The 27721-nt window shown below is 37.4% G+C and overlaps 3 protein-coding genes across 4 annotated transcripts in view; 2 read left to right on the top strand and 1 right to left on the bottom strand.

The window, feature by feature from the left end:
* Positions 1–14270, bottom strand: part of LOC143178522 (uncharacterized) — a 172674-nt gene extending 158404 nt beyond the window's left edge. Inside the window, exon 1 of the mRNA XM_076377246.1 lies at positions 13803–14270. Within this exon, the coding sequence (XP_076233361.1) occupies positions 13803–13851 (49 nt within the window). The 5' untranslated portion in view covers positions 13852–14270. The remainder of the gene's footprint in view (positions 1–13802) is intronic.
* A 1112-nt stretch (positions 14271–15382) lies between these two features.
* Rop (Syntaxin-binding protein Rop) lies at positions 15383–21686 on the top strand. 2 transcript variants are annotated; one of them, XM_076376917.1, is made up of 11 exons: positions 15383–15432; positions 17112–17408; positions 18121–18224; positions 18617–18765; positions 18842–19057; positions 19126–19224; positions 19298–19505; positions 19591–19839; positions 19932–20122; positions 20198–20352; positions 20422–21686. In XM_076376917.1, exons 1-11 carry the CDS (start codon positions 15405–15407, stop codon positions 20481–20483), a joined length of 1758 nt encoding a protein of 585 aa, XP_076233032.1. In that variant the 5' UTR covers positions 15383–15404; the 3' UTR covers positions 20484–21686. The 2 variants fall into 2 exon arrangements, with proteins under 2 accessions (XP_076233032.1, XP_076233034.1); XM_076376919.1 differs by lacking the exon at positions 18121–18224 and adding an exon at positions 17701–17804.
* Positions 21687–21790: 104 nt separating this feature from the next.
* On the top strand, positions 21791–23858 carry Ass (argininosuccinate synthase). Its single transcript, XM_076376920.1, has 8 exons — positions 21791–22049; positions 22121–22189; positions 22289–22534; positions 22593–22738; positions 22866–23130; positions 23189–23327; positions 23405–23506; positions 23562–23858. Exons 1-8 carry the CDS (start codon positions 21942–21944, stop codon positions 23738–23740), a joined length of 1254 nt encoding a protein of 417 aa, XP_076233035.1. The 5' UTR covers positions 21791–21941; the 3' UTR covers positions 23741–23858.
* Positions 23859–27721: the final 3863 nt, after the last annotated feature.

The following is a 27721-nucleotide window of genomic DNA, read 5'->3' as shown; positions in this document are numbered from 1 at the left end:
GCGACACTATACGTACTGGATTCTTGCTGAAGTGTATGTGAGAGAAAATAATATAAAGAGTGATCAGTTTATCTGGAAACCCTCGAGTGTTGGCAGCATTTATTCTAAATACTGTTAGCATTGTAAGTTCTGCCAATACATTCATTGGAGGCTCTGCAGTTGAATTGATCACTCTGTACTATAATGTGTTAAGAAAGGACAGTGCAGTGAAAATTAGTGGATAAAATTTAAAATTTGGTTGTAGATACTGATTTAATATAGGCACATAGAAACTAAAAAAAGAATGGTTATCAAAAATCCTTTCCTCTGAAGAGCAAAACCTTTATCATACCTATGAATACGACAATAATTCAAGCTTTCCTAAAAGAAGCAACTTGTAACCAACGCCAGAGCACCCGAAAAGTCGATTCCACCTCGACCAGGCTACGCGTGAATGTCTCCCTAATTTTTAAACGAGGCAAATGCCTGCTACGTGACCGATTATCGCATCGTCTTTCCTAGCGTAGTCACCCCAAGGCGTTCCACGTTTTTCCTGGCCACTCTCACGGCATCCTCTCATCACGATTCCTCCTATCCGTCCGCAATATCTGCCTGGCTCCCATGAGAACTGCCAGATGAGCGTTATGATAGACGAAAGAGCAGGCGCGAGATGTACGAGCTGGAGTGTCGTTAGATGACGAAAAAAGGGGAATCTTCTTAGGGAAGTCGTGCACAAGCCCGAGGACGATGGGCGCAGAGGTTAACGAGATCTTGATACTTCGACTGGTCTATACACCTCGTTGAGGATCCTCTGTCTCGATCGTACCTCGATTCAACGCGTCAAACAAGTGGTAACGATTTAATAATCGCTGGAACTAAAGTGGTGACCTCAGTTTCGGGGTCTATTTGAGATCAAGACTATTATGACAACTGTAGTTACTGTTAAGTACACTCATCGTCAGTAGAACTAATGCAAATCATGGAAGCGTTTTCTGAAACGATTTATAACAGTCATCGTGACTAAAGAGTTACCCTCAGTTTCAGATCCATGAGATAAATACAACACTAAAAAGCGATGAAATTTGAGATCGTGGGACCATGGCAAATACAGGAGGACCTTAATTAACCAGCTCTGAATTATTCCAATTTCTCTGACCCAGTTTTTTTTAGATATTCGCTATACTAACAGTAACAATCCTAACAATAGCAACTCGATTTAACCTCGAGTCACGGTTTAATAGGCAATAGCATAGTAAAGGTAACAAAGGTGTTTTAGTTTCAGGTCTGGCGTTCAGCTGACTAATTGAATTCTAATCCACAGTATTCTAGTTACCACTAAAAGCACTCCCATTAGAAACAACGTTGGCCAACTGTAAGTGTGCATTTAGTTACTGCAACGTAGCTGCCAACGCCTAGCTCGCGTCAGTGGAGCATTAGCAGAATTCAAATCCACTCGGCCTCTGTTTTCGCGCCAAGTGATTCACGACTGCTCTCGCACACGTTGCCCCTGTGAATAATAGTATTTATGCGAGATAGAGCCAGTCTGGCAAATATTGTTCGCCGACCGGATTTTCTGGCTGCCGTGATGCCTCGTGAATTTGCATAAGATGCTCTCCATAAATCATCCGCGGTCGCTTCGCTTGGAGATTGTACTTCCTCGTGAACGATACGTAATGCCTGGCTAACGGAAACGCTAATAAGTTACTTGTCGTGACTGGATTCTGTCCTTCATGTGATTATAGCCTATCTGGCGGAGTTTTACCTCCAGACGTTGCGTGCTGAATCAGACGAAAAGTCCCTTGACCTAATGCTTCGTGATGCATGCGTTTATGCCACTGAATGATGCCTTTTATCGTGTAGTTTCATTATTTCTGTGGAATTATGTGGCTTTTATTAAGGTACGTATTTTCAGCCTCTAACTCGATGAAATGAGATGCACTTTGCTGATATTATAGAGGAGAAATCTGTGAACGTTTCATGATGAAATATTGATATATTGATATCGCAAGACTATGTTAAAATATTGACAGTGAAGGTAGAATTAAAATTTGTAGAAACCTTTTAGGATCATCGAAGACAGAAATATTTAATAAACCAGTATTATACTTAGAATTTTATACTATTTCTAACAATAGTAGAATAGTTATATACAGAAAGTTTTCGAATACTAAATTTTATTTCAGCTGCTCGCGAAGATTTTCCAAGAATATTAGGAGGGATTTTCTTAAAAGATTACCCTTTTAATGAAAGAATGAATACCACATGAAGTGGTGTTTTAAGATACATCGTGAAAAGTGGATGCAAATGGATGCAAAATGTGCAATAAATGTAACAGATATAATCTATTAAATTCCTTTTCCCTTGCGCAGTCTGCAACGCAGTTATATCCACGAACACAATTTCCAGGTTTCATTCTGTAATAATAATAACCGTCATGCTCGTTTTACGTTATTCTCTAGAATAACTGCAATCCCACTTTAGAGAGAAAATCCAGAATTATGTTCCACTCGTGTTTGTTTTTACTATTAAAGAACCCTTATTTGCGGAACGCCTATTCTCGCATTTAGTCCACGTATCGCACAAGTACATATATTCTTCTCTCTTATCCCGCTGGATGTAGGAATTCTGAAAGCCCGAACGTAGGTCCTATATTTTAGTAACAGAAGGGTAATTTACCCTTTAATTCCCATCAAAGTTCTCTCTTAATTCAGGTTCTACGCAAACTCTTGAAAACGTCAGAATGTTGTTCTTATTACAGGGAATTAATACGGCTGTGTCAATACAGCCACGAAAATCTCTGGAGGATGAGTAGATACGTTCTTCCTTAGTCAAACGAAAACTTGGAATTTCTACTGGACGTTCCCAACGCGTTCTCTGTCGAAGGGTAAAGTCTGCATAGTATGGTTGAGAATGTTCCAAAGACTAATATCAATTTTCCTAGACTAGGGTACAATATAAGTTATTCTTATTGACGACAATTAAAAATTTTAAATGTGACATTAACTGTTTTTTTTTTCATTTTTAATTCTGAGAGATTAAAATTTCTTGAGCATATATCGAAAAATATATTATTATGGAATGAAATTTGTGTAATGTAAATTTATATTTACTGTCGAATTTGTATCTTTATACTTTTGGAATCTTGCGAGATTCGCTTTTCCCTTCCATATTTCAATTTACTTTTATCCTGTTAATTGGAACATGAAACCCTCAATTAACTCGAAAGTTATCAGAATAATGAAATTATCTTAACAAGCAAGCAAACTCGTTACGAAATTTTATCTCCGAATCGTTCCACCACCTACACCTTTTCTCGATGCAAACACAAGTAACGCTAACAATTTTTACGATAACAAATGCGCATTTCTTTTCGCACTTTTCATTGGCTGGCGAATCGTAACATATATTATGGATCTTTACGAGCAATACGGGATTCGTAAAATTAAGGAAACCGAAGGACACGCTTCGAAGGAAACGACACGAACAGATCTCGTAAATGCATTAAGCAATTCCAGCCAGATAAAAGATAAGTTAAGGAGCGATGGACCGTGAAATTTCAGATAATTCAATTCTTTTTACTTTTCCAATCCCTTGTATCATGGAGCCTTAAAACTATTCTGCTAAAAAATTTCATTGAAATTCGGACAATTAATGAAGCTATAGTCGTCTTATTGCATTGGTACCTTATCACTGTCTCAAGAAAGCTTGTAAGTACTTATTATAATTACTACTAGAAACTCCTTCCTGGTAACAAGTCACTAGACTATACCCACTAAGCATTGCATACTAACGAGTTACAGCAACGAGCTCATAACGAAGGAATACCCTACACACCATCCACAACGAAGGATCCCTGCACGAGGTGAAATTCATCTCGACCAGAGGACGAATCGTCGAGGAATGAAGTGTTATCCCGAAATTAAAGAAACGTTTGCTCATAATAATCGTAAATCCTCCCAGTCTGTCAAGTGTTCTCTCTCCACTGCGAGGTCGAGAGCGCGTTGCCTGGCTCGATTCCATCCCCCGTCGTTAAATCCACAAGGCGAATAATTAATCCGCGACCTTGAGCAGACGTTTTACGCGGAATGAGCAAGATAACTCGGATTTCCGCGAGGCTATTTTTACGTTGGAGACTTTCCAATCCAGCTAGAGAACGTTGTTCGTTTGTCATTTTCGATCCACGACTCTAGAACGCAAGGAGACAGAAAGGGAAAGTGAAATAAATCCTGCAACTTCACGACGCGATAATAATATGCATAAAACTGACACATGGAATAGCTCGTGTGGGTGAAAGCACTCTCAGACGCTCGTCGAATTGGCTGAATGATATTGCGTGTCAACAGTACAGTCCATTCATCGGTTTATGGTTGTTTATGACAGTGTATTTTATTGCTTATGAGGTTGGGAGAAAAATGTTTAAGAATGGTGGTATTGATACTGAAAGTACAGTTTTTGAGCGACTTCAAAATTGTACCACCGTGTTCTGAAGAAGACAGTCATATTTCTGGATCCACAGAGCCAGAGTGCATTAAGTCCACTTATTATCTGTGTAAGTTAATACACTTTGGCTCTAGGGTCCAGGTTTAGTTTTTAAAAAAAAGTGAGAGCTTGGAATTAGCACTAATTATTATATATACAATACAGACATTTTTTAAAGACCTGCTAAAATATGTCTATATTGAAAAATAATTAACAATCTCTGATCATTACTTCCAAGGCCTCCGATTCAGTCAATTAAGCCAACAATTACATTTTACTGCGAACAATTTCAGCGAAAGTGAAAACTCGATCGTGAACACGAAACGTGTCAAGACACCCACTGTTCAATAACATCTCGCACTAGAGAAAATGAGACGTGGTAGATAGCATAAAAGTCTGCACGCGAACTGCCATTATTTTCAACCTATTTAACGTAATCGACCTGAAAAGTACATCGCGATCTCGGTTCGAAACGCTTTCGTATCACGATATACGAACAGAATACCAAATGAGCTCACAGGCCGTATATTCTACGAGGACCGAGTACGTCGTTATTCGAAATTGTGATCTTAATATTGCAGAAGTGTTACAACAAGAGGAGGCCGAGCCAAGTTGAAGTATTAGAGTTTCGCGAATCTTTTGTAGGAATAAATGCGCTGGTACCAGCAGGAGTTCATTGAACGCTGACACGACGTGACTTCCGTTTCGTACCTTTTGTGGATATATCAGAAAGTCACGTTGACGAAACAGCGGAGGAAGGACCTCGAGATAACGTCAGAAATTTCCGAAGTCAGGCCATTGTGAATCCCTCTCATCTAGAACCCCTTTTCCCTCCTCGTCTGTGGGCGAGGAAGCTGATTGAGATAAATGAGAGATCGTGTAATGCAGAAACTAACAAGAGAGACAAATTTATAATAACAATTTGCAAGATTATTATAGGCAAGAATTTTGTAGGAAATAATCCCCATTACATTTCTGTTATTTATAAATTTATCGACTGTGACTACGATATTGACGATATTTTTTATTCGATGTGAAAAGTGAAAGTGCAAAGGAATAACTAATATAAGAAAAAACTTCTCTCGAGTATATCTGACAAGCAGGGAATAGGAAGTAAAGGTACATTGAGTTTGTATCATAGATACATGTATAGTCTAATTGCTAGAAACCAGAAGTCAAAGTTTACTTCTGTATTTCTGCACAGGGTGGTTAAAAATTATGTCTTAAGATATTTATCCCAGCCCACGTCAATTGTATCGGCTACAATTGTTGGTTTACGCGATGAATCGCGCCCAAATTGCTGGAAGGATGCATCGAACTGATCAGAAGGCAAACAGTGTCTAGGAGGGCGAGCCAAGAAACAGACATTGATTTCAATGTTTACCACCAATGCAACGAACGAGAATTTACGTGCTGTGTAGGCTAGGCATTGAGTCGTTTATCTTCGTATTTACGGAAGAGATTTCATGTTTAATAGCGTGAAAGGCTGGCAAAATAAATTCTAGTGCATATGCAGTTATTTCAGAGATAGAATTACTTACTCGACATAAGTAGCATTACAATAGGTATCATATTAATTAAATATGAACTAGTATTGATATTCTAATTATATAGTACAATATTCTACTAGGTCCAAAGTAAAATACTGTTAAATTGTTTAAACTTTCTAGAGTAGGTACTGTCTCTTGTGTCTTAGTTATCAGCAGAAGCCCACAGGTGATATGAACCCACATCCTTTTTTCACATCCTACATTTCTCTCGTTTTTTAAAGCATCACATTTTTTAATTTCAAGGTTTCTAATTTGTTCAACTCTTAATATCCAAAAATAATGGATTTCTCATAAAATAAACATTTTCAAAAATTCTGCGCCCATAAGTATCTAATACTAATTAACGATAGCTGAATTTCTTATTAAACTTAATCTATGCCTTAAACTCTCGTCTACTAACTCAATTTCCTATAATTGTATGATACCTAATACTTTTCTATTAAAAAAATAAGGAGTACTCTAATCGATGACTTTGAAGTAAAAACTCATCGCGATTTCCTATCGACCTAATACGCACCCATAAAAATAATTTTTATTGCTGCCTAATAACGAGATATAATCGCAAAACTGCTATAAATTCAATTTAAATAGAGAAATAAATTAACAGAAACCGCGGTGATCATTTTTATCGTCGATCTTATTATGTCTAACGAAACAATCTCCCGTGTTAATTTCACCTTCGAAACAGTTCTGCGTCATTAAGATTTACAGACATTCCCTTTCGCTAAATGATAAGTCTTAAGTCGGCCGATTAATCGATACGAACGTGTCAACTTCGAACTATGCAGTCAAGCTCGTGAAATTCCTATCTACGCGATTAAATTCGATCGCATTCGGTCAATTAAACCGGTATAAAACGAGTTCGTGAGATCGGACGAGAAAGTTGTTTGAATCGGCCGATCTATCCGTGCACCTGCCCGCAACTTTGCTATTGCAATCTCTAACTGTATTATTAAAATCGAACCCCCAGCAACCTGTACTGCAATCGACACGATATGAAATTAAGACGAGTAAAACTAATAAACTGCAGATCATTTATTATACCACTGGCAAATCTAATAAGACTTGCTTGTGCTTAATATGATAGGAGAGTCTTAATATGTATCTCGTTAAGATAAATGGTATGTATGCGTACAATTGACTTTTTTACTGTTACGAAATATTTTTCTTTTTTTTTTTCTTTCTTTAGTTGGAAGACAAGTTTATCATACCCTTCAAAGAAATGAAAAAAAAAAGTAGGTAACGTAGGTACAGAGTTTTGTGTAAAACATGAATGTAAAGCTTTCCCGATTTTTGTCAAATACAATAATTTAGGATTTAGATCACTTCTTAATTAATCTAGCAAAAAGATATACCATAAAATCTCCATTTTCAGAGTACCAATTACTAGAAAGCTTAATTAACGGAACTGCTTTTTTAACGGCTATCCTGGTTAATTAACTTCTGAAAAAGACTGCTAGACAAAAACGATAACCATAGAGAATCGCTAAATTCTTGCTTAATAGTAACCCTACAAAACACTTCGAAACAAGCTTCTTCTACAAGAATATCTTCTCTCCCGAAAACAGTTATTCAATTATTCGATACATCCTGCGTCACGGTTAATTTGACAAATCAAGGTTTTGTGTAGTAAACTACGTATGTACGTCGATGCAGACTGACTTCTTGTACTTCGAGCGATACACCGCGATCCGTGGCTATCCACATTAAAGCTGCTTTTGCAAATGTCAGTGAAACTCTCATTTACGAAACCGGTAGGCAGGGAGTACGTTCGTTCGCGTAGATATGAAGTGATATTTTGTCGCTGGACCGATCAGGATTATCCAGTCTGTCGCCAGTAATATTTTTGCATCGCTCGATTATTTATTTTTCCCAGTTGTATTATGCAAATGTCATTAACGCGCAACCTCGCGCAGCCTTTCACGCGGTCGAAGGGACAATCGTTTGATCCCGCCTGTGAGAATGCCACGTGTGTACGTTTCCTATCCAGGCTCATCGGTATAAATAGCACCAGCGACATTGTCAAAAAATACCTTGGAATTCGGCAGATTAGGAGGATCAACTGTGGAAGATGAGACAAAGTGTTGAAACTTTCTCCTGGTTATAAATTATCCTCTTGCTAACGGGAATTTTGGTTCGAGGATACAAAACAAGAACTCACTGCATACAAGTAGCAAATCACTCGAAAAATATTCACCTACGTCCTTTGCACACACTCCTTCGAATCACCCAATCTGGAGCAATCTATGAAATCAATATTAATTTTAAGAAATTAATAAACTATCCAATTCATGAGGTTCCCAGGCCCAAAAAGATTCAAGAAAGAAGGGGAAACGAAGCTCATCCAGCAAGGAACGAAAGCATCGATCAACCACCAGCGAAGCGATGATTAATACGAAAACTTTCACGGAGAGCAGCGAAGCGCCAGAAAAAAGGGCAGAAAGAGTTGCAGACTAAAAATTCGCTCGTTTCAGCAAAGTGCAGCCGCAGAAGGGTACAAGGATAGAGCTGGCGATCGCAGCGAAGCGCCGTGAACTCGGGTTCAAGCTTTACGATCGCGCTTACAGCTGGGATCCGCCGCGATATCGTTTACTAGGAACACCGATGCAATTACACAATGAAGTAGTAACGGCAATAGCCGCGATAAACCTGGCCGTGTTTCGATAGCGGACGGAAACGCGCAGCGGTATGCATGAACTTCGAACGTATCGGGAGAACGCGAAGCAGCGGGCATGGAATCGTTATAAATCATCCAATAAATCAATTATTTATATGCTCGTCGCGGATAGCCAGCCTGGGCGTAGGAGTGAAGGGAAACGTGACTGGAAAAGCCGTATTTTCGCCGTGTTGCGGGCTAAATTAATCTCTACGTTAAACTATTGGCGGTGCGTTCATTTCGAGAGCTGGAAAAATTGATTTCTTTTTGTGGAACGCTCTTCAAGCCTCTCGCGATTGCACAGAGACTCAAATTGTTACGCAAAAATTGCTGGATGAAGACACTATAATTTTTTGTGAAATAGTAGGCCTCTATTTAAGAGGTTCTGTATGTGATTCAATCACTATGTGTGTAATAATTCACACATTTTTCTGATTTTCAAAACACTGTAGAATCTAGATAAAACAGGAGAAACAGTGACAAAAAAATATTAAGTTAATCTTTGGGATTCCTTTCATAGCAGCACCATGGAAAAATGAAATTTCATCATGTAAATTCAGTAAAAAAAATAGCGAGTGAAGTGTTACATTTACGCAACTTTGGACTTGAATGGATTAATTATATGTAATCCTAATCTTAATTTAATCTTAATTTAAGCAGCATCGAAAGAAATTTCCCATTTTCCTGAAAATGGAGTAGCTTGAAAAAGAATAGAAATACGACCTGGTTAAGAAAGAACCCAAAGATTGCAAGCAGAGGTAGGATGGTGCTCGTGCACAACTCCAATAAAATAAGTTACTATACTCGCGCTATCTCCTGCGAGCATCCTTTTTATTGGTAAACGCGGTCATGTTACACAGCGCAACTGCAGAAAGGAGAGCAGAGTTTGTGTTTTTCCAATTGTTAGATGCAAATGAGGGGCAACCAGTATACCAACGTACCTTCCATGGTACTTTCTATCCACCAACAGTTTTTTGGAATTATTCTTTGACGAACCGTATGATAAATTATTCCCTAAGAGCAGCTAATGACCAGCAATGTATGCAAAGAGGATTAAACGGTAGTCGTTAGAATGCAGTGGACTCTTGATTATTTGAGGACTACCACCCCTCGAGTAATCGAGATAGCCGACGTAATCCGCGAGATAAAAGGAAAAGTCGAAAGTAATGGTGAGTGATGCAGAATGGGGTGTGTTAATGTGTCGTTGATCAATTTTGACGTATTTTCCATTAGCACGTACTGAAATATTGAATGCCTAGCGACTCTTTTATCTCTCGTACTGGGAAACGTTCTAATAGCTACATTTACTGTCACTCAAGCTTATTTGTATGTATCCAGACCACCAGTTAATAAATTATAAAAAACAACGTGATGTATGTCTAGATACTTTATGTATCTCGTGTCTAGCCATTTAACCATTACCTATTTTTCAAGATTTTCATACAAGAAATAAATCATAAAATTAACTACATTTATAAATCTTTGCCCATGTCTGCACTTCTACAGTTCACAGTATAACACTTTTACTCTATTTTACTTTATTTTCACCTCAACGTTTCCCCTTTCGTTTCGAATCTAGCACGAGCAGTATTTCATCGATTCATCGAACACCTATTACAATTTCTACATATATACCCTCTGGAACGAACTGCTCCAAAGGCGCCTTACATAACGCTGCCGAGTAATTTCCCAAGATGCATAGGGCATGCCTAAGTTCCCTGATTTTAAGTGATTTACTCGTACCCGTTTGTTCTACTGCAACAAGAGAATGGTGGACTGTGTTCGATATAACTTGCGCCTAACGTGGGTTACTCGTTTCTTGTCGCGCTAACGAAACGTTCTCTATTATTTGCAGGTGTGCATGCAAACGAACGAAGGTAAAATACGAGCAATCCTTACAGAGAAAGCACGGGATTCAATAATGCGTCTGTTATTAGAGTGCAGCTAGAGTGCAAATACGAAATCGGGTAGATCTAGTTTCGACCGTGCCAGTTTTGTCTGCGAACAAATTGCTTCTGTTAGAGAACGATGGCAAGTTGGCATAACGGGTTGATTATTGAAAGCAAACTGGTTTCGACCTTGCACGATCTTTAATCTTGACTGTTAATTAATATTGCGACGCGTTAGGAGTCGTTTAAGGAAATTTATATCTACATTCAATTAGTGCTTTATTTCTTTTCCTGCTAGAATTAATTTCATTCTGATTCTAATATTTACTAGTATAAGATATTTTGAAATATTGTGTTAGAATTTCTGAAAAGCTTTCAAAAAAGGTCCCGAAATAGTTTCAAACGCAAATGACTACTTAAAATAGGATAGTATAAGAAATCAGTGTCCCTCAGAATATTATTTTTCATTTCGTTCACGAATTACATTTCAGAGAAAATCGTCTGAAGGAAATTTGTGCGACTTCTGTGTTTCGCTCGAGACAAGAAAGGAAAGAGCAAAGTGTGTGCTGGAAACGAGCACGTTCACGCAAATACGCCGCGAATAGCGGATGTGTACAAATTCATGGTACAAGGAACGTCCATTCGCTGGGCGGCCAAAGACAAAAGGTCTCTGCCATGGAGATCGGCCAGCAAATAGGGATGTTTTCATTTCGATGCAAATGGGGAATGCTGATGACGAAAAAGGACAGAAATCGATCGACAGATCGATATGTACCTTCATAAGATGAAAAAGAAACGATCAAAAGCAGAGGAAAATTTGATCGAGCAGTGTGAATTATAAAAATATACAATATACTAAACCACAATAGAAAATAAACATCCTATTTGCGCAAAACGTGAATATAAATGCAAATACAAAATATTTGCCTGTGGTCCAGATCCTAAACAAACTATTTCCTCACACCTACGTTTCATTTTTTCCATTTTTATCTACCTTTATAATTCCATTTCAAATTTCCCTCAGCCCACTTCAACGCGACCTCCCAATGATTTTCTGCAATGGCTCACTCGCCGTGTCATTGACGCTGGTCCAAGACAGTCGAGCAAGCCGCAAACTGCATCGATGCTCATCGCAATTTATTGCACCTCGTGCAATACATATTCATCGCGAGCGTTTCAACGTCGACGATTCTGGCTCGTCCAGGAAACGCGTTAGGAGGGAAGCTTCAGCTCGGAAACGAAGCTGAACGGGAAGCGAGCATCATGTCGCCAAGGTCGTAAAAATCGAACGACGCCCTTCCCATACCAGGGGAAGGCTGTGTGATTGACGAAAAAAGGAAGGTCGTCAAACTTGACGACATTAGCAGCGTTCAGCTCCACGATCGCTAAGGAGAACACCTTCCGAACTATCTCGCTTTTTCTTGGTTTCCATCGATCGATCGCGTTCTGGGTTTGCAAAAGGGGGATATTTAAAGGGATGGGTTCGCGATTTTAAGAGCGTGTTTGGATATCTAGATAAACGAAAAATGATACATTAATGTGGGTCTATTTGAAAGTGGGAGTGCCACTTTTTTCCAATATTTGAATACTGTGAAACTGGGTATGTAAGATAGCGAATGTGAGGGGAAGAAATTGGTGACACCTTGGCAGAGTTTTTTGTGTAAGTTTGTAAGAAGATGCGCCTAGGTTTATAATGAAAAACTGAATACATAGTCTACGTATTAGAGAGTAACATATTTCTACTCTTTTTCATGTTTTCAGAATCCAAACAGGTGGTTAAACGTCACACCTTGTACTCACTACAAACACAGTCCACTCCAGTAGAATTGATTCTGAACACTAACACTGACTCTAAAAATGCTGAATCACATTTCCTCCACAAAATCCTAAATAACCGATCATAAATCCTAGACCTTCGCTCCAACCCATAACAACTCCCTCCTCTTTCCCAAAAACAGAATAACCATTATTCTAATCCCTTCGCACCTTATTCACCCTCCATGACCTACAAATAGGGCGTCAGGTTGTTACGTAACCCGACACCACTTGCTCCAGCACCGAGCCGCCTCAAAATTACTTAGTCAGAGTAAGAAAAAGAGAGAAACGAGCGAACGATACGAGCAGTGAGCTCGTAAATACTATAAGTATACACACTTCCGATTCAAAACAATTTAAAGCGTCTTATCTTCGATAAAGTTCACGATTACTAAAACAAACTTCTGTTAATACAGTCGGAACATTCTCCGTTCACGAACAAGCAAGAGTAAGTGAAACGTTCTGCGACCATCAACTTTGTTTACCCAGAGATAAACAGCCAGGGGCCTCTATCATGAAATACAGCGTGACATTCTTAGGGGACAGCTAGTGATGGGAATTCGAATCTCAGCTTTGGAACAATTCGAAGTTTTTCGAGACTAAGATTCGAGTCACTTTGAACATGATTCGATGCCTGAAATTCTAAAAGTGTTGAAAATCTTGAAAGGCAACTCGAATTTTTCAAACTAGTTTTAATACCTACTTTATGCTAATAGTATTGTTTAGACAAGAATACGTTTTGGAGAAGCTTCTATGATATTGAATTAGTATCTAGCTTTTAAGACCTACTAAATTTCTTAAAATCGTTAAAACTATTAAGAACTTCAAGATACAAAAATTTCCAAGAATTTCAACTCTCAAGACCTAGATTCAAGATTCAAGATTCAAGACATTCAGGAGCTCCGAAACATACTCGGAGTGATTAAAAGTGCCCAATTGCCATCAAAACCTTCAAAACCATCAAAAATGTCAAGACAAACAAATTTCCAAGAATTTCAACACTCAAGACCTATCAAAAAATTCAAGATTCAAGCCTAATCAAGACCTTCAGGAGCTCGAAACTCCGAAATGCTCGAGCTAATTCAAACTGCTCAGTTGCCATCACTAGGTACAGGTCCCCAGACTTTTTGTATTTACGAATGACAGGCTACTCCCCCACTGGTTGTTATGCAACGAAGCGTGTGGACCCGGCTCGAGTGCCGGCTAGCGAAATGAGCGAAATAGCGTTCTCGCGATGCAGAGCGCACGTGCATCTCGAAGGTTCACTGCACGAGAGACACATTCGTACACAGTGTGCCGCGCATAACCTCCCTGCTCGCTCCTATCCGTTCCGTCTCTCTCTTCTTCTCTCCCCCGCAAAAACGCGACAGAGGTCCTGCGGTCGCGAGCGGAGAAAAAAAAAAAAAAAGGTGACGTAGGAAAAGCGGCACTCACCGCAAACGTTGAGCCAACCCTCGACGCGACAGGGATACTCCAGCTTCATCGTGGGTTATCGCTGCACCAATCGAGGAACGTGTTCACACCAAACGCACTGGTTACATAAGAAAAACGAATGCAACAGTCAGGATGTGTTGTTATCACTGTCGAACAATACGCGTGACACACATATTCTCCCGGTGCGTTGTCGCGGAGGCAATGTCTCGGGAGATCAATTCCTCTTTTTTTTTTTTTTTACTATCTTATTATTATTACTATTTTCTTTTTAATAGCGACACCGAATACACGCACAGAGACGATATGGTACACCGAATCACGCGGAGAATACGAACGCAGAAATGTATCGAAGTGCCGTTCTTACCAATACGAGGCACACTGTCTGGCGTTGCGCGCGCAAACCGTCGACGCGATCCACGCACACCGGCGAACAAATCCGTACTGACTGAACAAACCCTCTCGCGTCCTCGTTGAGCCGATCTTCTTTCTCCCTCCCTCGCTCTCCACTCGCTCGCCAGCCCCTCTCGCTTTCAGGTGGTAAGCTCATCCCATTTTTCCTTCGCGCTTAATTGCCACGTCGATCCGGATTATGGATTTTCTGGAATAATCGATTTTTTTTTCAGAGACGCGCGAAACGCGTCACCTCACGGGGACGCCTCGAAGGGGAGTGAAAGTGGGGCGCGAGAATTCGATTATCGAAATCAGCGGTCGTCTATCTTTCGATTATCGAAAGCAGATCTGATGGACGCCATGTTGACCGTTTCGGTTCATAATTGATATTATTGAGGCGTAATTGAAATTTATGATAATGTTTCATGTATTAGGGTATCTTTGGGGGTGGGTTGTGATTTATGGGTTGCTTGGGAATGGAAATTTAAGTAGATTGATGGTTTATTTGGGTTTAAGGTCTCGATATATTGGAAAATGGTTAATTATTAGATATTTAACTCGGGGGCTTTGGATGAAAAATTAGAATTGTATATATGGGGCATGATGAATTTATTTTTCAGCTAGTAAACGATATGCAAAGTACTGTAAATAGAAATTTTTGAAAACTTCTAACAGGGAAAAAGATTTTAATGAATCATTATTGAAAAGTGAATGTGAGGGGATCGAACTATTTTACACGCACATTTAATATTACGATTTTTAGTGTTTCTAGTTCCGAATATTGATATTCATCGTTATTATTAGACATAAATCGCTACTAATAAAAATTATATCTTTTTAAGTAAATTTTACTTACAATATCTGTAATTCAATTCACTGCATACGCCGGTTCCCATGATTCCTTGTCCTTTCGATCACGCCTTGGGCTCTGTATCTCTGAATCAACCAAAAATGTCAAACATTATTCAAATTTCTATACATGCAAGTTCTAAATACCATATAAATCTGTTAAACTTAAGTAATCTGTTCAAGAAAGTGTTGAGAAAAGAACGACGAATGAAATACTTACAGTTACCAAGCGCGGTCCTGCCTCATCGATTCGAACCAGGGAACACGACTAGATGATCGTGATCTACAGATAACTCGAAATCATCTTCGTCTTCGTTCCGAAGCGCCACCTGACGGTCGCACTTGCAGTCAGTCAGCAGCAAAATGGCGCTCAAGGCACAAGTTGGTCAAAGTGAGTAAGGAAAAAAAGTTATTTTCTCGCGATGTTAACACAATTTCACGATACCTTCATTTCATATTAACATAGGATTCGCGCGGGGTCTTCTCGCGTGAAAGAATTGTCGCCTAAATTGCTGTCAAAACCCGTAACCTCTAAATGGGGCGTATGTGCTCTGATGATTTCATCGTTTACGAAGCGGCTGCTAGATAGAAATGTCAAACCCATCTCTCAGAAACACAGTTCTCCTTTATTTTCTATCTAACAATTTATGTATCCTTGTAGAGGATAACGAAGACCATCGGTGACTGTACTTATCGAAACTTTCATCTCTTAATATTATAATCTCGTTTTATTAATTATCCTTCTTGGTAAACACGTACTGAAAATTCGATGTTTCACGTTAATAAAGGCAAATAATGTCTTGTGTCTTACATTTAAACTGTTTCAAAATTTCAGGTTTTCGTAAATTTTCTCGAGAATGCTATCATCTAATACTGCACCCGTCATTCACGATCCTGTTACATTAGAAGAACATGTAGTAATATGAATGATACAACTTATCACCTAATGTAGATTGTTCATACTTCCTTCCTTGTTACTACTTAAGTTGCTTTAGTATGAGCTTGACGAAGAATAATGTATTTTTGAATGAGTTAACCTTTGCGTATTTTAGTACTTGTACCCCCTTTGTTTTGGATTTCCATTTTTGTATTTTGTGAATAAAATGAACAAAGAATTATGTTATTATTGATTTGTAGCATTTGTAGATATAGTGAAATACAATCGTCGCCTATTACAGAATCTCGAAACGTCTATTATACTACCCATAAGTGTGTGTCGAATAATCCAATTAGTGAATTACTTTTCTATAGAACGCTTCCTACGTCGCAATGAAATCTAATTTTCTATGATGTTTTATTAACGAGACTCTCCTCTTTAGATACTCACTCAGATATAAAATTCTTGTTTATGATAATTATTATTCAAGGGGTCCTTGCTCTCTAGATACGGACCTGTTCCGAATGACGTCACTGCTCTCTAACGATCAATACGCGTTGAAAGCGCCAAAAGATTTCTTATTTCATTTCAAATTCCTTGCTTGTAATTGTAATTCAATCAAAATATATTGCTACTATTCACTCAGATAATAATCAAATGATAATCACTATTAAATTATTCGATTATGTTACTGAAATGTTTTATTTGTACCTGTTATACGCGAAAGGAAATATCGATCGAACGAGCACTGTAAGTAGCAAGTGCTATCGATCGACTCTCGAATTTTATTTGAAAATTATTTATACTAACAAGATTATTCAATGTATTGGCACAATTAAGCAGATTAAAATATAATCTATTATTAAATTATTTAGCACTATATTACTGAATACATAAATTATTCATTATCCAACAATATTCGTGTTACTTTACATACATTTTTAATTCCTTCACGTTGTCGAAGAGTTAATAAATATTAAATTTATTTTCTCTTTTACCATAAGTATTTTAAAAAATAATGCAAGCCCATAATATCAATGATCAATGAAAATATCATGATAAACTATTAGAACTAGTATAGAAGTGCACATTGAAATCAAATATCCCAGAACTTGCATTTCTGTTCAATTATAGCTTCTCAAAATGTGGTAATACCTCGAACAATCTTACTTCCATTCTGCTTCCTTTTCCAGAGATTATGAATGAGGTCATCAAACAAAAGAAGGCAGGGGCAAGTGGTACGCAATGGCGTATTTTGGTAGTAGATCAATTAGCCATGAGGATGGTGTCTGCGTGCTGCAAAATGCACGATATCAGCGCTCAAGGGATCACCCTGGTAGAAGACATCAACAAGAAGCGGGAACCCTTGCCCACCATGGAAGCGATCTATCTGATCACACCCTGCAATTCCTCGGTTCAAAAGCTGATCGAGGACTTCAGCAACCCGACCAGGACCACTTACAAAGTCGCCCACGTCTATTTCACAGAAGGTACTATCAGAGGAATACCACACCTAGGAGAAAAGATAATAGCGAGAAGACCTATTTGAAATCAGAACAGTCTAGTTTCATCTTGGCTCATGTATCTTCTTTTATCAATACATTTATTCGTACCTTGCATACACACAAGAACTCACAACCGTTTCCTCTGTTTTTTTTCTTTTTTCTTTTCTTAACGAGTACACCTTCTAGCCGCAGGATTTCTGGAAATTAAAAAAAAAAATTATGTGAGGAAGGGTACGTTCGATGATCCACGTGAGATTTTAAGTCTATCTCTTTGCAGCATGTCCCGACGAGTTGTTCAAAGATTTGTGTCACTCGCTGGTAGCTAAACGCATAAAGACACTAAAAGAGATCAACATCGCTTTCATACCGTACGAGGAGCAGGTAAAGCAAAAGGGAATTAAACAAGAAAACAAATGTCTCGTCAGTTTACGTTCTTCGTGGTGACGGGCGCACATTCACCTACACGTAAAACACACACCTATTCACACACCCTTTACATGAACACACTGACCTGTCTCCACCCTTATGGCATTCTCGCTCACGAACTTAATTTTCGATTTCTGGCCCAGCGATCTCGATGATATTAACATTAATTCATTTCAACTTCTTCGTCCATGTTCTCCTATCTTGTACTATACTCACATGTAAAAGCATGTATACTAACGACGGAATGCATTCATGCTTGTTTCGCGACCAGTGTGTCCGGAGGAGCTGTTCAATGAAATCTGCAAGTCTCTCGCCGCTAAAAAGATCAAAACCCTCAAAGAGATCAACATCGCTTTCCTGCCTTACGAGTCGCAGGTGATGAACAAGAAGAGAAAAATCGTAGCAATTAGATGTAGTCGCAAAACGCAATAGTTACTTTGAATTTTATGAGTTCCGACGAACGCAACGCGAACTTGTTTGCCTCTCCTCTGTTCTTTGTTTTTGTGACATAGATAATAGGCGAAAGACTTATTGTAAATACTTTACACATGCTGTTCCTACTTTTCCTTTCGCGTTCAGATTTTTATTTGTTGCATGCGATTTTCTATCCTGTTATTTACCGTAATTTCAGTAACTACTTGTCACATTTTCGGTGTTTATATGTATTCCACTATTAATTTCACTGCTTGAAAGATGATGTAGAATAGCTTGAAGTTGTAGCGATTTTTACAACAATGATAGTAATGATAAATTACATGATTGAACAGGTTTTCTCCTTGGATTCGCGTGAAACATTCCCTTGCTTTTATAATCCCTCCTTTGCCAACTTGAGAACAGCTAATATGGAAAGAATAGCTGAACAAATCGCAACACTTTGCGCCACACTTGGAGAGTATCCGTCAGTTAGATACCGAAGGTAAAAATTGTCTTTGCAAATGAACCGAAAGAATGTTAATAAAGAATTCATACTGATATGAAGTTTGCTTGAATAGCGACTTCGACCGAAATGTAGAGCTGGCACACATGGTTCAACAAAAGCTAGATGCTTATAAAGCTGATGAACCGACAATGGGAGAAGGACCTGAGAAAGCACGCTCCCAATTACTTATTCTAGACAGAGGATTTGATTGTGTTTCGCCACTCTTACACGAGCTGACACTGCAAGCTATGGCATATGACTTGCTAGACATTGATAATGATGTTTACAGGTAAACATTACATTGCTCACGTAAGACTTGAGCTTAAATTAATATTTTAATGAAAATATTTCCACTAGATTTGAAGCATCAGCTGGAGTACAAAAGGAAGTATTATTGGATGAGAATGATGATTTATGGGTAGATCTTAGACACCAGCATATTGCTGTTGTATCACAGTAAGTTCGAATAGTTGATATGCAAAGTGTAAAAGAATATTGTTGCAGTAAAATATGAATCGTTTGCTTTCAGAAATGTTACCAAAAACTTAAAGAAGTTTACAGAATCAAAACGAATGCCACAGGGAGATAAACAAAGCATGAGAGACCTTTCGCAGATGATCAAGAAAATGCCACAGTATCAAAAAGAATTGAGCAAATACGCAACACATTTACAATTAGCTGAGGACTGTATGAAGCGTTATCAAGGAAATGTGGATAAACTTTGCAAAGTAGAACAAGTATGTAATACCTATTCTATAATATTAATTATAGAATATAAAATAAAATATATGCACAAGAAATTAATACACCATATTTTCCTAGGATTTGGCAATGGGTACGGATGCCGAAGGTGAACGCATCAAGGACCAAATGAAAAACATCACGCCAATTTTACTTGACCAAACAGTACATCATTTAGACAAATTGCGAATTATTGCGCTGTATGTTATTAGCAAAAATGGCATTACTGATGAAAACCTTAATCGTCTAGTTCATCATGCCCAGATATCCCCAGATGACAAACAAACTATAGTCAACATGGCAAATCTTGGAATCAATATTGTTGTAGAGGTAAATAACCTTATCATTACATATCGAGTATTGAAACATGTCTTCCTTAACCTTTGAAACTTTCTTTTTACATCACTGTTTTCTATCCATAGGGTGGTAATCGCAAGAAATTGTACACCGTGCCTCGCAAAGAAAGAATTACAGAGCAAACATACCAAATGAGTCGTTGGACACCAGTCATGAAAGATATTATGGAGGATGCTATTGAAGATAAACTTGATTCCAAACACTTCCCATTCTTAGCTGGACGCGCAGCCAGTTCAGGATATCATGCTCCAACTAGGTATAATAAAATTCTATATATAAACGATATACTATCGCTACATACATATGGCATTATATTATCATTTATTTTTAGTGCGCGATACGGGCACTGGCATAAAGATAAAGGTCAACAAACCATTAAAAATGTACCACGTCTGATTGTCTTCGTTGTCGGTGGAGTTTGCTTCTCTGAAGTACGATGCGCTTACGAAGTAACAAATGCTCTGAAGAACTGGGAAGTAATAATTGGTAAGTAGATTTTAGGAAATATTATTCACCTCTAAAGTCATTTCACTTACTAATTGTTTTCTTCTTCAGGTTCATCGCATATAATCACGCCGAAGTCTTTCTTAGATGACTTAAGCAAACTTCACGTGTAAAGGAAATTCCGTGTTGTACACAAAATAAAACCACATTCCCGTATTCCTAATATGCCATTAGCTTTGGCTTCATCAGTAATACCAGCTAAGAAAGTTTCGTGGATAATCTTGGTTATACAATTAAAGTATCAACTAGGGAACACGCAGTCAATTGATTAGGTCGCACAGTCATTTAGCGACAAAGTGTGAAATTAAAGTATGTCATATCATAAATATGGATTAGCCGAAACACGAACGGCGCTGAAAGGAGAAGATATTCGGTGTTAAGTGCCTGCGCGAATAAAAAAATGTTAACGAGAAATAAACATGTTGGCAATACTGATGTAGATTGCACGGAAATGCTTAATGGTAATTTAGGCTGTCGGATCATCTAGTTGAGGTATAATATGTTACTCTATGCAGAGCCGCCCCTTTGTTAATAATCAGGGGTGGTCTAGCAAAGGAATTCGGTGTACTGTAGAGAAGAATCGTGATATACATGTAAATTTCTCGTTATTACCATTTCGTTATGTCCTTCTCTAAAAACTATCGATTGTTGTAATGTCTTGAAAGGTTTAGTCTACGATTTTACTCGCCGCTAGTGATACTTATCGAATTCATCCGATGAACACATGTGTACCTTGATTAAATACGCTTCAATCACGTTAATTCTAATAAGTACACAATGTCAACAGTATTTATTTCAATTTCGTTATTTAAATATCTTATTGTACAGTAAATGGATAGATGTATATTAACTTGATTGTGCTTTTGTTGTATCGGCGAATTGTTGACAAATGTATTTGTTCGGTGTGTATGTATTAATATTATGGATCGTGCAAATGCCGACCGCTTTTCATTTAATCCAAAGCGGTGAATTTATATCAATCTGAAAAATGTCCGACTACTAAAGACTTATAGTTGTTTAACTAATAAGTAACAAATCTTTATTCTATCGATAAGTATTTACGTGTTAAAACTTGTACTGCACATAAGAAGCAATTGTAGATCGCTTTCGATCGATGGAAGTTAGTCTGTTAATTGATCATAATAATTATTGATGTGCGTTATTACTGCGATTATTTAATGACGAGATTATTACAAAGTTTACGACATTGATTAATATATAATATATATAGACATATATATATATATTATACAAATGTATGTCGATTGTAGTCTAAACAAAATGTTCTGCTTATAAAGGCCTACAATTCGCTCCAACTTTGTCTTCTTTTTCGAACATCTCATACCATGTAAAATCGATATAAAATTTGTGACAAACAAAATGTCAGCAAACATGCAAGTAAAAGTTAAGTCATATGTTGTTATTGCAACATAACAACACAAGGGTTATCATATTCCTATATCGCGGGTCAAAAGGCAAATTTCACTATATAATCAAGTGTAGCTGTCATTTTGCATCTTTGACATTGTCGTGCTACTTTTTAAATTTGTATCACATTAAAATTTTGCAGAATGTCAAGAAACGACAAGAAAGTTATACTAGCTTATAGTGGTGGTTTAGACACATCGTGTATATTATCATGGTTGAAAGAGAAAGGATATCAAGTTATTGCCTATGTGGTAAGTGTCATTCATAATTTTAATTATAAACATAAGTGATTCTTAGGTAATAATCGATTATTGGACATAAGGCAAACATTGGACAAGAGGAAGACTTTGATGCCATTAAGAAGAAAGCATTAAAAATTGGCGCTGCAAAGGTAAAAAACAAAAGAGAAATACCTTCTGTAAGCTGCATCTTAATCACTTGTTCCTTGACAAATTTCCCATGATTTACTGCTCATTTCATTAACTGCAAGGTCATAATAGAAGACTTGAGGCATGTCTTTGTATCTTCGTTCGCCTGGCCAGTTATTGCATGCGGATTAATTTACGAAGGTAGATATCTTCTGGGTACATCAATCGCTCGACCGTGCATTAGCGAAGGTCTGATGAGAATCTCGAAAACTGAAGGTGCGTCTATAATCGCTCACGGTGCAACCGGGAAAGGCAACGATCAAATTCGCTTCGAATTGAGTTGTTACAGCCTCTCTCCTGAGATTCAGGTACTGTACATCTCAAGTCTATTTATTTCAATACCATTCCATGTTTTCCATCTTGTAGATCCTGGCGCCCTGGAGAGAAAAAGAGTTTTATACAAGATATCACGGAAGACTAGATTTATTAATGTACGCTGAAAGAAATGGGATTCCTGTTTCGGCGACGTTAGACAAGCCATGGAGTACTGATGCAAATTTATTGCACACTAGGTATCAGTGAAGTTATTAGATAAAAGTAAAGATTGAACTACTTTTTATGTTCTTTTCTTCTGTTACGAACAGCTGGATAGCTTATTAAAGAAAAAATGCAAATCAAATAAAAATTACGTGTCTTCAGTTATGAGTCGGGAATCTTGGAAAACGCTTTCATGCCGGCGCCAAAAGGATTGTACAAAATGACAAAAGATCCACTAGATTCTCCTCTGGAACCTGAGGAAATTGAAGTCAGTTTTAAACATGGGTATCCATCGTCTGTAAAAAATATAAAAACTAAAGAAATGTTTGCTACTCCTTTGGAAATAATCCAGTATTTGAACCAAATTGGTGGTCTACATGGCATAGGGCGCCTTGATATCGTCGAGAATCGTTACATAGGTTTAAAGGTACCTAAAATAATATTTAATTAAAAATACATCATACTAAAATATATTAACATTTCAGTCTAGAGGAATTTATGAATCACCTGGAGCTACGATTCTGTATAAGGCTCATCAAGATTTAGAAGTGTTCTTGCTAGATCGCGAGGTCTTAAGAGTGAAGTCATATTTAGCTAATAAGATGTCAGATTATGTTTACAACGGTAAAAAATGGATAAAAAATAATGTTTCTTCGCTTCTATAATATTAAATAATGTGTCTAAAAGTTCACTTTTTTCAGGTCTGTGGTTTTCACCCGAATGTGACTTTGTAAGAAATAGCATATTGTACTCGCAAAAATATGTGACTGGAACAGTTCAATTGCAGTTATATAAAGGAAATGGTATGTATCAATTCATTGAATAATTAAGTAGAAGCTAATTTCCTCGATTTTGCAGTATCTATACTTGGCAGAGACAGCGAAGTTTCGTTATACAATGAAACGTTAGTGTCGATGGATGTTCAAGGAAACTTTGAACCGGAAGACGCTGGTGGTTTTATCCGCACACAAGCTCATAGGCTGAAAGAATTTTATCGTTTCAAGGAGCAGTGTGATATTTCAATTAATACACATTAAAGTTGAACAATATTCTGTAACCATAATGTATTAATTAAAAGCTTCTCTTAAGAAATTAGTACACTAATGTAATAGCGAAAGGTCAGCGGCTAAATAAATAATTTGAAACGAGAATAATTAGTTACGATATATTTTTATTTCGTTTCATTTAAATATTTAAAACAGGATGAGGTCGTAATGAAAAACTACCAGCATAGTTACTTTCAATTAGTTATTAATAATTAAACCTTAGAATAATTAGCATATCCGCAGATGTTATAATAACGTATAATATGCATTGTTTTATCTGTATATTAATAGTATACACAATGACGTTTCTTATTCTTCATAATAGATTCGCAACATAAAAGAAAACGTCAAACATGAGACAGTAATGTTTTTAGTTAGTATCTCTTCTACTAATGACTATAATATAATACTCTAATTCTACTCCACTTACTCCCTTTTTCACTCTTTGACTCTTCCACCCACTCTTATTTATTTATATATATATATATATATTTATATCTTTATTTATATATATATATATAATATATATAACATGCAAAATTACAAACTATGAAACGTATTTCCATACGTACATATTAATTACCTGCAGTAATTTTTGTATTCACATTTACCTGCATAACGTTGATTTTAATACGTAATAAACGATTTCCTTTTTTTTTTCTTATTTTTAAAGACTAATCATAATATAGACAATGTAATTCAATTTGATATTGTTAAGTAAATTGAGAATTGAATAAAATATAGATGTCCATATGTACATATAGTTTAAGTTTTGTAATTATTGAACGACAAATTAAAACTTGAATCAAGAATTCTTTATCAAATACTAATAGTCTAGGTTTCTAATTAATATTGCAAAAACGATGTAAAAAATATGTTACATGTACGCTTAAAATGTAGTGTACATATATCAAATATATTTACATAGAAAAGTTGTATCAAAGATACGTTAATTCTTCTTTTTTTATTTGATTTTCTTTTTCAATGATATGGATTATACGAACAGAGGAAAAAATGTAAGGTATTGTTTGAACAGTAATGGTGCAGTGGAAATCAAGGGTAAGCGTGCGAACAAACTTGGCCCAGTAAACGTTCTCTCTTACTTAACAACATCAAGCAATTCTTTATTTTTAGCCATTTATTCTTCATTTCATTATTATTTATGTACAACCAGCTTAATGTCTCGCTATCGTTAGTCGTAATAAGTCTACTAAAACTCATGTGCCATTGGAGATGATGTGCGCCCGTGGGAACTTATATAAAAAATTATTTTTTGATACAGCAGAGTGATTTTGGTGTTACTTAAGAATTATTACGTCTTTACCTAGTAACTTACACTGAGATCTAGTAGGTTATACAATCTATCGGCCTCCCTTAAATATTACAAACCTTATCACATACATAGAGGTGTGTATTAGTACTTATTACTTTTTATACATAGATATCTGTATTCTGTTTAAATTGCTGCCAATGATTTCTCTTCGTATGTACAATTACAAACCACGTATTATACAATCATAATACCTAAGAACATGCACTCTTCCCCTTTCTCTCTTCCATTCTCACTTTTATTCCCATTTCTATCGCTTTTGTTACCTTTCTCTCGCACTCTCTTTCTCTTTCTCGAAACTCACTCTTCGTTCTTTTTTTCAATAGTTTTTTTTTTCTTTATTTTAGAATTCGTGTCACTATTGAGCTCGTTACTTTAATGCGGCGCAATACTCTGATTAAAGGAATTCTTTGAAATATTCGAAGACACTTGCAATTGGTCAGTCTAACGATACAATGTGGATATAATGAGGGCAAAATAATTGTGAGCATGGATTCTCATTTAACTGGGGAATCCTTCATTTCTGTCACGAATCGAATGAAATTAATGTATCAGCAACTATACTCAGGACACGAAGCATAAAACTCAATCGAAAAGAAATTCACGAAGAATATCACTAAAAACATTAGCTGGAAGATAAACGTGGGCCGATCTTACACGGCAATATTTAAATATTCAATCTAATTTCTGTTTCGCGTGAAAGATCGTCCATTATTGTTATACCATAATTCGTGACAGAGGAAATCGATCCTCCTCTCTTTAACGCATTAAATATCTGCATTAACTATCTCGGGTCCATGTGTTGCGCTTCTGCCAATAGTTTACGTCGTATTTAAAATCATAATACAAAATAACTATTCGAGTATCAAATACATTGAATTTCGGATCATATACGCCAATACACGCGTTCCTGATAATCCTCATCAACTACTGACAATCGATGTTACCAACCAAAACATCTTCATCGCGCCTAGACTTAAATTTGATTCAACTTATTTCTACGGGACGATCATTCCACCACCCCTCGAGGACACTCCGATTTATCAGAACAAAAAACACGATCGATGATTACTTGTGGCGTTATTAGAAGCTTTCCTGTACAAGTCATATGCCCTGGCGAAAGAATACTTCCAACAAGGACACATTTCTACATTCTAAAGCTTCTAAAAACAACCACAGACACGTTTACAGCCTCGATCGTATCAGTTGTTCCTTGTTCTCCTGTTTCTTTACGTCAATGTCTCTCTTTTGTACGAAATCACATTAAGTCCATACAACAATTAACATACGGATGACTAAATCATTGTACACGCTAAAGCGCAAACATTGACATCGCAGCGAAAAGATTGCTAAAGGTTGAGAGCCAAGATTCTTTGCAAATCTTGAATTTTGATTAACGAACATCCGGAAACGATCCCGGCACATTAAATAAAAGAATGTAAGATAGTCTAATGTATTGCTAGAATTAGTATCGACGATCACCAAGCACGAGGAGATCGTACTGATATGAAAGCGTACGCAACGCGCGAGAACAAAGAGCATCCCGCTGGCGGGGAGTCGCTGTTGTGATCGTCGTGATTTCTTCGAATCATCTCCGACGCACAAACAGAAAAGAACGGAATTGCGAATAACGTCACAAATGTTTCTGTACTCTTTCGTTCCTTGTATTCTACGCGAACCGTGTCGGTTCAGTATCTCCCCCTACGCGATCCTGTTTCCTCGCAAAGTATTTGAATCAGTCGCAAACGAGGACCCGCAATAAACTCTAGCGTCACGTGGGAAATACCTCGGACGATTATTCACAATATTCAACTTCCCACTTCCGGTGGTCTACGATCCGTCACGCAATCGATACACTTGCACTTAGAAATTTAGATTTATCCTTTGTCGATCGCTTTGTACATAACTAGCATCATGTACACACGCACGCACACAGTTACATTACTCTAACAACGTGGACACTAACTCCGTTATCCTCAGTATTGGTACACGGCCTCCCACGCTTTGTCTCTTCTCGTCCTGACGTGTCTTTCCCGCACGTCGACTCCGTACGCGTTTCGAAGGAAGCTCTCGAGAAACCTGAATGATCATTCTGAACAAATGCGATGCGACAGTATTGGATCTAAGCGCGAGTGTAATGATAAATCCTTCGTACACATTGTAATGTCGTTACATGCGATGATCTACTGGCGAGGGGCCTCCACGCCGTTTGAAGGAGTTCTTCTTGTCGTTCTTCCTCGTCGGCAGTGCTCACCGCGAATTTCGTTCATAATTTTTCAGCAAACAGCGGCAGAACCAAGGCTACGCTTCGTAAGACTCTCGAAAATAAAAACACTGCGATATTATCTTGACAGATCGCGATAGAAGAAATGCAGAATAAATAAAATTAAACGCTACACGTTGACGATCTATCAGGAATATCGCGTAGACTGTCATTCCTAGCAGAATTTCAATTTCTTACGACAAAACATATTCATTTTTGTTGTGTATAGAAGTATGTACCAGATTGCGTGTACGTTTTCGAAAAGGTATTGAACATCACTGTAGTTATTCACAGGTGTAGAACATTTGATCTAGTATCACGGTGAAAGGAACATATACTTGCAATTTTCGGTGAACGAGGCAAAAGTCAAATTACCAAC

Source organism: Calliopsis andreniformis, chromosome 4, assembly GCF_051401765.1.
Source record: "Calliopsis andreniformis isolate RMS-2024a chromosome 4, iyCalAndr_principal, whole genome shotgun sequence".
Lineage (NCBI taxonomy): Eukaryota > Metazoa > Arthropoda > Insecta > Hymenoptera > Andrenidae > Calliopsis > Calliopsis andreniformis.
The sequence above is the reverse complement of the archived record's forward strand: the minus strand, read 5'-3'. Positions and strand labels throughout refer to the sequence as shown.

Excerpts from the sequence above, each read along its gene's own strand:
- Rop (XM_076376917.1), top strand. The coding sequence starts at position 15,405 with ATGGCGCTCAAGGCACAAGTTGGTCAAA. Across the intron at positions 17,409-18,120 it reads CCACGTCTATTTCACAGAAG|TGTGTCCGGAGGAGCTGTTC; the intron begins GTACTATCAGAG and ends TTTCGCGACCAG. Across the intron at positions 18,766-18,841 it reads CCGTCAGTTAGATACCGAAG|CGACTTCGACCGAAATGTAG; the intron begins GTAAAAATTGTC and ends TTGCTTGAATAG.
- Ass (XM_076376920.1), top strand. The coding sequence starts at position 21,942 with ATGTCAAGAAACGACAAGAAAGTTATACTAGCTTATAGTGGTGGTTTA. Across the intron at positions 22,190-22,288 it reads TAAAAATTGGCGCTGCAAAG|GTCATAATAGAAGACTTGAG; the intron begins GTAAAAAACAAA and ends ATTAACTGCAAG. Across the intron at positions 23,507-23,561 it reads GCAGTTATATAAAGGAAATG|TATCTATACTTGGCAGAGAC; the intron begins GTATGTATCAAT and ends TCGATTTTGCAG.